At 50.0% G+C, this 12,707-nt stretch overlaps 1 protein-coding gene across 4 annotated transcripts in view; it reads left to right on the forward strand.

The window, feature by feature from the left end:
• The first annotated feature begins 3,065 nt into the window (after positions 1–3,065).
• Positions 3,066–12,707, forward strand: part of RAB11FIP5 (RAB11 family interacting protein 5) — a 108,137-nt gene continuing 98,495 nt past the window's right edge. For all 4 annotated transcript variants that reach the window (XM_048846422.2, XM_048846424.2, XM_075128153.1 and 1 more), the window contains exon 1: positions 3,066–3,796. In XM_048846422.2, coding sequence (XP_048702379.1) covers positions 3,372–3,796 — 425 coding nt within the window. In that variant the 5' untranslated portion in view covers positions 3,066–3,371. The remainder of the gene's footprint in view (positions 3,797–12,707) is intronic.

The raw sequence follows: 12,707 nt of genomic DNA on the forward strand, positions 1-12,707 counted from the left end.
TAGATTTTATTTTGGTATGGTCACTATTACCAAATGGTTCAGCTATATTCACTTCTTGGACCAGATCCTGTGCTCCACTTGGGACTAAATCAAGAATTGCCTCTCCCCTTGTTGGTTTCAGGACTAGCTGCTCAAAGAAGCCGTCATTAACAAACTAGGGAAATACAACCTAGATGGAGCTACTACAAGGTGGGTGCATAACTAGTTGGAAAATCATTCCCAGAGGGTAGTTATCAGTGGTTCACAGTCATGCTGGAAGGGCATAATGAGTGGGGACCCACAGGGATCAGTTCTGGGTTTGGTTCTGGGTCTGTTCAATGTCTTCATCAATGATTTAAATAATGGCATAGAGAGTACACTTATAAAGTTTGCAGACGATACCAAGCTGGGAGGGGTTGCAAAAGCTTTGGAGGATAGGATTCAAATTCAAAATGATCTGGACAAACTGGAGAAATGGTCTGAAGTAAACAGGATGAAATTCAATAAGGACAAATGCAAAGTATTCCACTTAGGAAGGAACAATCAGTTGCACACATACAAAATGGGAAATGACTGCCTAGGAAGGAGTACTGTGGAAAGGGATCTGGGGGTCATAGTGTATCACAAGCTAAATACGAGTCAACAGTGTAACGCCATTGCAAAAAAAGCAAACATCATTCTGGGATGTATTAGCGGGAGTGTTGTAAGCAAGACACGAGAAGGAATTCTTCCGCTCTACTCAGCGCTGATTAGGCCTCAACAGGAGTATTGTGTTCAGTTCTGGGCACCACATTTCAGGAAAGATGTGGACAAATTGGAGAATGTCCAGAGAAGAGCAACAAAAATGATTAAAGGTCTAGAAAACAAGACCTATGAGGGAAGATTGAAAAAATTGGGTTTGTTTAATCTGGAGAAGAGAAGACAGAGAGGGGACACAATAACAGTTTTCAAGTACATAAAAGGTTGTTACAAGGAGGAGGGAAAAAATGGTTCTTGTTAACCTCTGAGGATAGGACAAGAAGCAATGGGCTTAAATTGCAGCAAGGGCAGTTTAGGTTGGACATTAGGAAAAACTTCCTAATCGCCAGGGTGGTTAAGCACTGGAATAAATTGCCTAGGGAGCTCGTGGAATCACCATCATTAGGGATTTTTAAGAGCAGGTTGAACAAACACCTGTCAGGGCTGGTCTAGAGATAATACTTAGTCCTGCCTTGAGTGCAGGGGACTGGACTAGATGACCTCTAGAGGTCCCTTCCAGTTCTATGATTCTTTGATTTAAGGTGTCAAGAAATTTGATCTCTGCATCCTATGCTGAGGTGACATGTACCCAGTCAATATGGGGAAAGTTGAAATCCCTCATTAGTAATGAGTTTTTTATTTTTATAGCCTCATCTCCCTGAGCATTTCACAGTCACTAGCACCATCCTGGTCAGGTGGTCTGCAGTATTGCTATATTCTTATTATTCAAGCATTGAATTACTATCCTTAGTGATTCTATGGTACAGTTTGGTTCATTTAAGATTACTTCACTTGACTCTATGCTTTCTTTCACATATAGGGTATGTCTACACTGCACTCTAAACCCAGTTCTGTGGGTCCTGCGTTTGTTGAGTCAGTGTTTCCAAACCCCCGTGCTTGAGTGTATTGCAAATCTGGGTTTACAATTGCTGGACCTGAGTCTCACAGCCGTGCTAGCGTGTCCACGCTGTGCCACACAGATCTTCTGATCTGGTCTTGGGTTGACCTGCATTCACACTAGGGTTGCCAACCCTCCCGGTTTCACCATGAGTCTCCTGGAATCACACTCTATCTCCTGGAGGCTACTGCAGCCAAACTGGGAGATTTTAAGCACTAACAGTCCACTGGTGCAGCAGGGCTAAGGCAGGCTCCCTTACCTGCCCTGGCTCTGTGCCGCTCGCAAAAGCGGTCGGCATGTCCCTCTGGGTCCTGGGGAGGGGCAGGGGGTCTCTGTGCCCTGCCCTCGCCCCAAGCACTGACTCCAAAGCTCCCATTGGCTGGGAACTGCGGCCAATGGAAGCTCTGGGGGCAGTGCCTGCAGGCAGTGGCGTGCGGAGACCCTCTGGCCCCTCCGCCTAGGAGCCGCTGCCAGAGGGATGTGCTGGTCACTTTCATGAGCCCTCCGAGGTAAGCGCGGCCCCCTCACCCCCTCCTGTACCCCAACCCCATCCTGCACACCCAAACTCCCTCCCAGAGCCCACACTCAAACTCCCTACCCCAGCCCAGAGCCCGCATCCTGCCCCCTCTCCTGCACCCAAACTCCCTCCAGAGCTTGCACCCCACACCCCCTTCTGCACCCTAACCCCCTGCCCCAGCCTGGGGAAAATGAGAGCAAGGGAGCCACAGAGAGAGGGGGATGGAGTGGGGGTGGGGCCTCAGGGAAGGGGCAGGGGAAGGGTCTTTGGGTTTGTGCTATTATTAGACAGTTGGCAACCCCAGTTCACACTGCAAAATGACTGGGCTTTGACCCGAGGGACCGTCGGACTTGGACTCTGACCCAGCCTCCTAGCGGGGTCTTAGGATCTGGGTCCTGAGCGCTTGCTGACCCCAACCAGGCTGATTTGTGTGTGGACGGCAGTGGGGCTTGGGCTCCCACCTGGCAGCGTCGCCAGACCCGGTCAGAGAGAGTTCCAGCTCCCTGTTCTCGCCACCCTGTGACTTGTGCTGTGTCCACACAGCCGGAGCGACTGGCCCTGCCTGACTGCCGTGCAGCCTGACTCAGGATTTGGGAACGCTTGGGCTGGGCAAGGCTGGCGTCCAGCCCTCCCCCCAGGCTGGGCCACGGGGCTCGCCGTTGCTCTTCCATTGCACTTCTCGGGAGCCGGAGCAAAGAGCACGCCCGGGCCTGGGGAAGGAGCGGCCGGGAGCGCAGCGGCTGGAGGGTTTGCTTTGCCCCTGGCCAATGCATGCACCGCCCCGGCAGGAGGAGCCTGAGCAGGGGGAGGGGATCCGGACCTGGCGGGGGCGGGTCCGGTCCAAGGCCCGGTTGCGGCAGCTGTGCGAGCCGCTGAGCGAGTCGGAGGCGCAGGGCGGCCCGGGGATTTGCTTTGCTGCTGCCTCCGTTCCCACCCCTTTTTCCCGGGGAGGAAAGTTACTTCGCCGCCGCGGGCAGGGCGTCTGCAGCCGCAGGGAGCCTCCCTCTTTCCCCGGCGAGGAGGTCGCACCGCATCGCCCTCGCAGCGGGGAGCTTCTCCCCTCTGGGCACTGCAGCGTCCCCGCCAGGAGCCTCCCGGGTCCCCCGGGGCTCCGGCCGCCTCGCCCGGGGAGCCGGGCTGTGCCTTGCAGCGGGCCCCGAGCCGGCGCCGCAGAGACCCGTCCTTCCGCAGGGGCGCCCCGGGGAGCGGGGGACGCGTCTCCCCGCCCCGCCCGGAGCCATGTCCCTGCTGCGGGTGGCGGAGCCGGAGCCGCCGGCGCAGCGCTGGCTGCCCACCCACGTCCAGGTGACCGTGCTGCAGGCCCGGGGCTTGCGGACCAAGGGAGGGGGCGGCGGGGGGAAGCCGGGCACCAGCGACGCCTACACCATCATCCAGCTGGGCCGGGAGAAGTACAGCACCTCGGTGGTGGAGAAGAGCACGGGCAGCCCGGAGTGGAAGGAGGAATGCTCCTTCGAGCTGCCCCCGGGGGCGCTGGAGCTGGGGGAGCCGGCGGACTGGGGCGGGGGCTCCCCCCGCGGCCAGGGGGGCTGCGAGCTGGTGCTCACCGTCATGCACCGGGCGCTCATCGGCCTGGACAAGTTCCTGGGCCAAGCCACCGTGGCCCTGCAGCCGGTCTTCAGGGAGAGCCGCTCCAGGAGGAGCCAGTGAGTATCCGGCAGGATCGGTCCCCTTCCCCTGGGGCTGGGCGTAGTGCGTGTCGGGGTGAGGATTGCATTTACCCCCGTGTTGCAACGGCATCGGCCCCCCCCCAATGCAAATCCGTCCAGGCTGCAACGCACGCCCCACTTTCCGCATTGCAATCTGCTAGCGCTGGATTGTAAAGTTAAGACCCCCCCCCCCCCAGCCCTTTGAGCCGGGCAAAGCCCATGGGAGTTGAGTCACCCCTACGGAAATGGGTCTTTTCCCCCCAACTCCGGGCGGGGTGGGCGAAAAGTTCAAGCAATCGCGTGCAAGAAACGTCCCCCATGAACTTCCTCGGCCCCCGGGTCTGCGTGGCACGGAGCTGCCTGGCGGCGCCCCAGATGTTGTGAGCCCAGTTACTGGAGCTGGTTGGCCATGGCGCAGCCCGCGCCACAGGAAGCTGGGTGCGGTTCAGCCTTTTACAGGGCTCCCTCCCGCACCGGGAAGACTTGGATCAGCTCCTGCTGAAATTGCTGCAGCGCGGTCTCCCCATCCCTTCTGGGCCAAGGGGGTTTCGAAAAAGCTTTGAGGTGCTTGGCTGGCAGCTGAGTGTTTTTTTTTTTTTAAGCGTCGGGTTGAATGCAAACTCGTCTTTCCGAGAGTTGGGCGTGTTTCACAGCTTGCCTGCACCAAATCCTAAACATCAGGGCGTCTAGCCCCTTCTGATCACTTAGGCTTGGCTGGCCTGCGTGAGTCACTGCAGAGGGGCTGGGCATAAGCTCCACTCTCCATCCATTGGGTAGCGTCCCTCTCCCGGGCATGCCAGGAGACCGAGTGGTGATCTTGTGGAGAGCAGGATTAACAGTGTTAAAGGGGTCAGAACATTGCTTTCCCCAAAAACCCAAACAAATCTGGTGTGTTTTTGCTCCACAGCACAACAAGGCTCTTGGGGCTCTGGCTTGCCTAATACGGGCAGTTTTTGGTGAAGACGGGGGGGGGGGGGTGGTAATGATGAAAAAAGGGAATAACTCTCCTCTGTGTAGTTCAGCAAATGCTCCCAGAAAAATAAGTTGATCGCCTGACTCTTACATAGGTGCCGAGGTGAAGAGATTGGAAGAGCGGATGGTTCAAAAGAGAAGTCCTATTTAAGTCACAAGGCAACAGTTTATCTGCAGGCTTGGAGACTTGATTGCTAGATCACAACCATTTGGAGGCAGTCCCACTTTAGTGTGTGAGAGAGAGTTTAACTTTTTAAACTTTAACTAAATTTAACTTTCAGTGCTTCTTGCAGCTTGCTCTGGGCATTGATGGATCATACTCTGGACAAGGTTGGAATGCACAAACTCTCCATAAGGAAACCAATGCCCCTTTGTCAGAGTATTTAAAGAAAGTGATAGTGCAAAGGGAGAGGCCTCGTGTCCCCACCATGCTAAATATTTAATTAGGGAAACCCAACAGTGTTAAATAAACAGAGTGGGCTGGCTTTACTTTGGCTCAGAACCTGAAGCTGGGTAAGCATGTGCTTAACTTTGTGCACAGGAGTAGTCCCACTGAATGTGGGAATGGAGCCTAAGGCTGGAAGCTCTTTTGCGGCAGGAGCGATCTTTTCGTTGTGTGGCTGCACAGTGCCTAGCACACTTGGCCCCTGATTTTGAGGTCCCTGGGTGCTATTTTAGCAACAGTAACAAATGTACCATACTGCTGTTCTCTTGTGAACCTTTTCCAGTGTTTACATTTTGTAGGCTTTTCCTCTAGCTATTTTGCCTGCCATTTCTTGTGACTTGCTCAGGAGCTGGCAGTGATGGTGTCTCATGTGATAACTTGCATCACAGCAGTAAGATTACTTTGGTGTGCAGCCCAAGTAGTGGGCTCCTGCCCAGTAACTCTGCTCTGCTCATCTTAACCCTTTTCTTCGCTTAGGTTTGTTTCTCTGAAGGTGTCATATGGAGCTGTGTCTCTAACCCAGCTTAAGTTGTGGCACTGGCCACATACATACAGCTTTATAATGTTGATGTAGAAACACCCTAAACGTAGGTTAAACCAAACCTTGCATCTCAGGACAACATGGAATAACCAAACACTGGCTGCTTTTATTGATTGATGGCAAAAGCAACTCTTTAAGCACTAAATTGCACAAGGGAAGAGCTATTAAGCTATTGGGGCAGGGGGTGAGGAGGGATAGCTCAGTGGTTTGAGCATTGGCCTGATAAACCCAGGGTTGTGAGTTCAATCCTTGAGGGGGCCATTTGGGATCTGGGGCAAAAATTGGGATTGGTCCTGCTTTGAGCAGGGGGTTGGACTAGATGACCTCCTGAGGTCCCTTCCAACCCTGAGATTCTATGATCTGTGCCATCACACACCTGAGATTGTCTGGGGCTAGACATGTGACAACTGGGAGCTTTATGGGATAGTGGGAGGAAAATTCAGGTGCTCCAGTACCAAAAGCATAGGAGACTCTCCATTCATTGTCAGCAGAGTAGGGGCTAAGACCCATAGCTGAGCAGTTCTGATTCTGTTTAATGAGGGGGGTTGTTGCATAAATGCTAGCTAGTTCAGAGCAGTGCATTGTAACTGGGAGGTCCGCCGTGCTGGATAACAGCGGAGCCATTTGTAGATTTTCATCACAAGCATCAGAGTGCAGCAAGTCCTGTACAGTGGATAACTGCGTCAAGTGACTCCTGGCCTCAGATGCTTGCATTCTTTAGGCAAGTTGGTGCAGCACAGAACAAGCTGTAAACTGTCACAGAGTGAATACTTCATGGGGCCCATATGGACCTTGGGGAGTCTCTTTGGAGGAGATAGAGGTTGCCTAGCAAACCCTCGCGGGAGACTGCAAGCCTGTGGGTTGGTATGAAATGGCGCAAAACCCTACAAGTCTGAGGAGTTAGTTCAACAAGCTGTGTTATACAGTAACTTATAATTGCCTAACTTGGAAGTAAACTTTCAAAGTCTGGTTGAGTCCGTTGCAGACAATTTTGTTTGGGAGAATGTCTGCTAGTTTCAGGTAAAAATCGGCTCAGTGCTTTGAGACCACATCGCTGACTGCGCAGCAGTGTCTCCCCAAGGCCGTATGCCTCAAGACAGACATGGAGCCTTCAGGAATTCATTGAGAACTGAACTACCGTATCATTATATGGTGATGTAAATGCAACTGGAGCTTTGCAGTGGCTGCTCACCCTGAAGAGCTTACAACCAGTGTTATGACAGGATGGGAGATGATAAACTGGGGGTGGGTGGGGAGAGAAGGCAAGGGTTACAGCAGTAAGATCAAAGCCTGGTTGCATAGGTTAATAAAATGTGCTTTTTCTAAGCAACTCTTTTTTGAGAAAAGACACAGTCTGTGTGTTAAAGGTCTCAAAGAAGCATCTTGAGGAGGAATAGCAGGTAGGGTCAAGGAGAAGGTCCAGGGAGTGGGGGTGGCCTATATGGCAGGAAGCCATGGAGACAAAGACAAGAGTGTAATAAGGAATCATGCGTGGAGCAGAAACAGTGACAGTTCCTAAGTGCTCAGCCATTGCAAAGATGAGGGCCATGTACGTGTCTGGATAGGTGGGGAGCAGAATGGTAAACTAGGGTTATTCCTGGTATCTCTTTGTACAGGCTGCAAGCAGTAGACTAGCTGGTAGTTCCTCATTGCTGCTGTAGGCCAGTTGTTGGTTTAGAAAGTGTTTCATTTGAGTGGGCAAGCACACAGCTTGTGAATTGATCACTTCCATCTCTGCTGAGCTCAGGGTCTTCATCTTGGCTAAAGAGGGCACATTTGTGCCAGTGGCTGGTTATGGTTTGGTCTTTTTTTTGTAAATTCATAGAGTTTAAGGCCAGAAGGGTCTCACATACCCCTGGGATACAACCTGGAACTGTGGGACTGCTGTGCCGCCTTAACACTCCTCCATGGGCTGTTTCTTACAGTGCTATGCAAGTGACAAGCTGCAAACACCTCCAGGGGCTGCGATCACTCAGCCAACAGCATACAGAGGCACGCCCAGCTAAGTTGCTTGAATGCTCTCTAAGCCACTCATGAGCTATACACAGGGAGAGACACCAGTAAATATCCCCAACCACCAGCCTTGCACTTCAGAAATGTACCATTTTACACTGCTCAAGACCTTCTCTTGAACAATGCAAGCTCATTAATTAATTCACCACTTTGGCAAAGGATAGCAGACACGCACCAGCCTTTGTAATCAGAGCAGATTCCCCAAACACGTTAGAAAAACTCACTGGTAAGGCTAAGACATTAAAATAAGTTTATTAACTACAGAAAGATAGATTTTAAGTGGTAGGCATATAGGTCAAAGTTGGTTACATAAGAAATAAAAATAAAATCTCAGTCTAAATTCAAACTTTATCAGACGAAGCAAGATTTGAATCCAGCAATTTTTGTCACCCCACTAGGCGTTATAAGCAGGTTACAGTTCTTAATACACAAGCTGAATTATTTGCTCAGCCTGGGACCAATCTCTCCAGTTCAGTCATTTCTTCCAAACATTCTTGTTGCCTTCAGATTAGGTGGGGAAGGAGAGAAGCATGGGGCTGATGTCACGGACTCCAATTTATACCCCCCCACCATGGGCATGGAATGATACTGTCTCAGACCTGTTTCAGAGTAGCAGCCGTGTTAGTCTGTATCCGCAAAAAGAAAAGGAGGACTTGTGGCACCTTAGAGACTAACAAATTTATTTGAGCATAAGCTTTCGTGAGCTACAGCTCACTTCATCGGATGCATTCAGTGGAAAATACAGTGGGGAGATTTATATACACAGAGAACATGAAACAATGGGTGTTACCGTATACACTGTAAGGAGAGTGATCAGGTAAGGTGAGCTATTATTATTAAAGGGGTGGGGGAGAAGAAGAACCTTTTGTAGTGATAATCAAGGTGGGCCATTTCCAGCAGTTGACAGGAACGTCTGAGGAACAGTGGGGGGTGGGATATAGTTTTACTTTGTGTAATGACCCATCCATTCCCAGTCTCTATTCAAGCATAAGTTAATTGTATCCAGTTTGCAAATTAATTCCAGTTCAGCAGTCTCTCTTTGGAGTCTGTTTTTGAAGTTTTTTTGTTGAAGAATTGCCACGTTTAGGTCTGTAATCACGTGACCAGAGAGATTGAAGTGTTCTCCGACTGGTTTTTGAATGTTCTAATTCTTGACGTCTGATTTGTGTCCATTTATTCTTTTACATAGAGATTGTCCAGTTTGGCCAATGTACATGGCAGAGAGGCATTGCTGGCACATGTCGCAGACATGGAGTTAGGGATCACATGTTCTATGTCCCCTGCTCAGTCACGGGGTTAAGCGGTCCCCATTGTCTGCATGTTTGGGGGAGGGCGGGGGTGCTCACTGGGAGAGCGAATTCCCCTTAATGGGCCATCAACACATGGTGACTGGTCGTAATGTAAATCTGACTTGTGGGTGTTAGTTGCTCCTTTATTGTTACCAAAAGGCCAGCTGTGGGCATCTCCCAAACGTAACGTATTTCAGTGACACACATGCAGCATAACTTCAGATACAACGGTAACACACAATTCAACAGAATAGTAATGTTCAACCGATCATGACTTCTCAAATGATACCGCACAAGACATACTTTGACATAATTATATGTTTTGTGCGCAGTGGTGAATGTAGGGGCTCCAGGGTGCTATTCTGAGGTACAGAATGTCACAAAGGGACAATTGGATCATTTAGTCTAAACTTCTGTATATCAATGGCTGTTAAATTTCACCTAATTATGCCTTTGTTGCGCCCAATCACCTGCATTTGGCTAAATCATATCTCCCAGAAAGGCACCCAGAGACGGAGAATCCACCACTTCCCTTAGTAGTGTGCTCCCATAGCTAAACGCCCTGACTGTTAAAAGAAAGCTGTGCCTTATTTCCAATTTGAATTCGGCTGGCTTCAGCTTTCAGCCAGGGGCTCTTGTTCCACCTTTCACCACTGGATCACAGAGCCCTTTGGTACCCAGTGTTTGCTTATACACTGTAATAAAGTTGTCTCTCAATCTTTTAGGTAAACTAGACAGGTTGAGCTCTTTAAGTCTCTCCCTCTAAGGCAATGGCTGCAGCCCTTGCATCACTTCTGTGGCTCTTTACTGCAGCTTTCAACATCCCTTTAAAAATGTGGACACCAGAACTGTTTGCAGTGTTCTAGTAGAGAGGCTTTTTCCATTGGACCGTATGAACTGGAACCATAAACTCACTGAACATTAAATCCCACCAAATGAGGGTAGATCCATCCCCATCATCGTATCCACTCATTATACTCCACACCTGAACATAGCCATTATATGGACAACATATCTCAATGTCTGTACTTTGACTGGTTAAACTTTTACCCCCAATCGGGGAGTTTGCAGATTATGTTTTCCTTACGCCACCCATTCCTAAACCGAATTTCGCACCCATTGATAATCTGTGCTTTATTCCCTGATAACCAGAAACTTCTGTGCTTAAACTCTGTACTGTTTTCTTTTTACTTCAACATTATCTTAATAAAATTATTAAATCTGTCTTGCCAATGCTATGTACAGAGGTAAAATCACCTCCCTACCCACTGCTCCCCTGTTTATACATCCAAGGATCAGGTTAGCCCTTTTTGTCACAGCATCACAGCCAGAGCTCATGATGAGTTGTTTGTCCGGGATGACCCTTAAGTCCTTTTCAGATTTCCAAACTGGATACAATTAACTTAGGCTTGAATAAAGGCTGGGAGTGGATGTGTCATTACACAAAGTAAAACTATTTCCCCATGTTTATTCCCCCCTTCCCCCCCCCCCCCCCCCACTGTTCCTCACACCTTCTTGTCAACTGGTGGAAATGGCTCACCTTGATTATCACTTCAAAAGCTGCTTCCTTCAGAGCGGAGTGCCCGGCCAGCAGCTGCCCTCCAGCTGCCCAGCTCTGAAGGCACAGAAGTAAGGGTGGCAATACTGTGACCACCCCCCCCCCCCACACACACACTAGCCTTGCGAACCCCCCGCCCCCCCATGACCTGTTTTGGTTGGGATCCCCACGATTACAAGACTGTGAAATTTCAGATTTGAATATCTGAAACTGTGAAATTTATTATTTTAAATATCCTATGACTGTGAAATTGACCAAAATGGACCGTGAATTTGGTAGGGCCCTAGATATGAGTACATCGGACTGCTTCTTTCCAAATACAGAACAGAAAAATGTATCGAATACGTATGCCTCTTCTACATTATTAACAACAATTTTACTATTTTGGTGAATGGGCCTAGGATTACTTTTGTTCCTAATATACATTTAAAAAAAACTCTTTGTTATCCTTAGCCCTGTCAGCCATGGATTTTTCACTGATGCCTATAGCTTCCCTTATCAATTTTCTACAATTAATAACTTATATTGATTGGTATCTATTTCCCTTATTTCCTTTTGTTATACATTGCTTTTTTATTTCTAATTGGTGCTTTCACTTTGCCACTGAACGATGATGGGCTTTTAGCCAGAGTTGTCCTTTTTATTGGTTGTGGCTTTTTGGCACTCTAACAAGCCCTTCTTGAAGGACTTTCAGTTTTCATTCACACACTTCTGTCTAGCTCTTCCTTCCAATCAATTTGCGTATGATTTTCCTCAGCTATGGCAAATTAGCCCATTTGAAGCACCAAGTATGTAGGTGACTGGTTAGGATGGACCTCTGTTGCCCATATTGAATGCAGTCAGGTCATGATTGCTGGTCCCTAGGCAACCACCAACTTCCAGGCCATTGATGAATTCAATTTTATCCATCATAATTAGGTCCAAATAGTTATCTTGAACTGGATGCAATACCTGGTGTTAGAAAACTATAATCCAGGGGTGACTAAACTTACTGATCCTCCGAGCTGCATATGACCATCTTCAGAAGTTTGAGAGCCCAACGGGAGATGCTGCCGGGGCTAAGGGCTTCAGCCCTGTGAGGAGAGGGGTCTTAGAGCTTCAGCACTGTGGGAGCCACCTGACCGGGTTTGGGGTTTCAGCTCTGCTCCTGTTGAAGTCCTGAGCCCGGGCTGAAGCCCTGAGACCACCCTCCCTACTGCGCAGAAGCCAGAGGCAATGTGTGAGGGGGACATGTGGGGTCCCGTGCCCCCCGCCCCCAATTTTTGCCAGAGTTGGCTGGCCCTGCTCGGTCACATGGTGCTGCTGGGCCCCCTCCCCGCAGGGCAGCTGCTGAAGCCAGCAAGCTGGGGGTTGTGCCTTGGGTAGAGACAGCAGCAGGGGAAGCTGGTGCTTTTGCTTCTCCCTCCCCCCAAGGAGCTAAAGCAGACGCCCCTCCCTGCAGCTCCCAGCTGTTTGCCGCTGCATCTCCCTGCAGAGCTAACACTCAGGACCTGAAAGGAGCGGTCGCTGCGGGTGTGGGGGTGTGTGTGTGCCAGGATGGGAGTGTGACTCAAGCTGTTGGGAGGGCTGAACCTTTAGATTGTGCCCCCCACTCTCAGCAGGTAACAGTCGTCTCTGGGAGACTCCCCTAACCCCACCCCCTGCTGCAGGGCAGAAGCCCGGAGATCCCCCTCTTCCCTTCACCCCACCCCAGTCTGGTAGGCGGCAAATGGGGAAGGCGGGGGGCTCTGGGAGCCACACTTCAACTGTAAAAGATCTGCTCGCAGCTCATGAGCCGCGGTTTGTCCACCCCTGCTATAATCTGTCATTTTTTAGAAATGTTAATTAAACATAACTGGTGGTGGTTGTAGCCGTGTGGGTCCCAGGATATAATTGGTTAGTCTCTAAGGTGCCACAAGTACTCCTTTTCTTTTTGCGAATACAGACTAACACGGCTGTTCCTCTGAAACCTATCTTTTACTGGATCAACATCTTTTGGCGAGAGAAACAAGCTTTCGAGCTTACACAGAGCTCTTCTTCAGATCCCTGACCTGACCTGGAGAAGAGCTCTGCGTAGCTTGACAGCTTGTCTCTCTCACCAACAGATCTTG

Source organism: Caretta caretta, chromosome 4 (genome assembly GCF_965140235.1).
Source record: "Caretta caretta isolate rCarCar2 chromosome 4, rCarCar1.hap1, whole genome shotgun sequence".
NCBI classification, from domain to species: Eukaryota; Metazoa; Chordata; order Testudines; family Cheloniidae; genus Caretta; species Caretta caretta.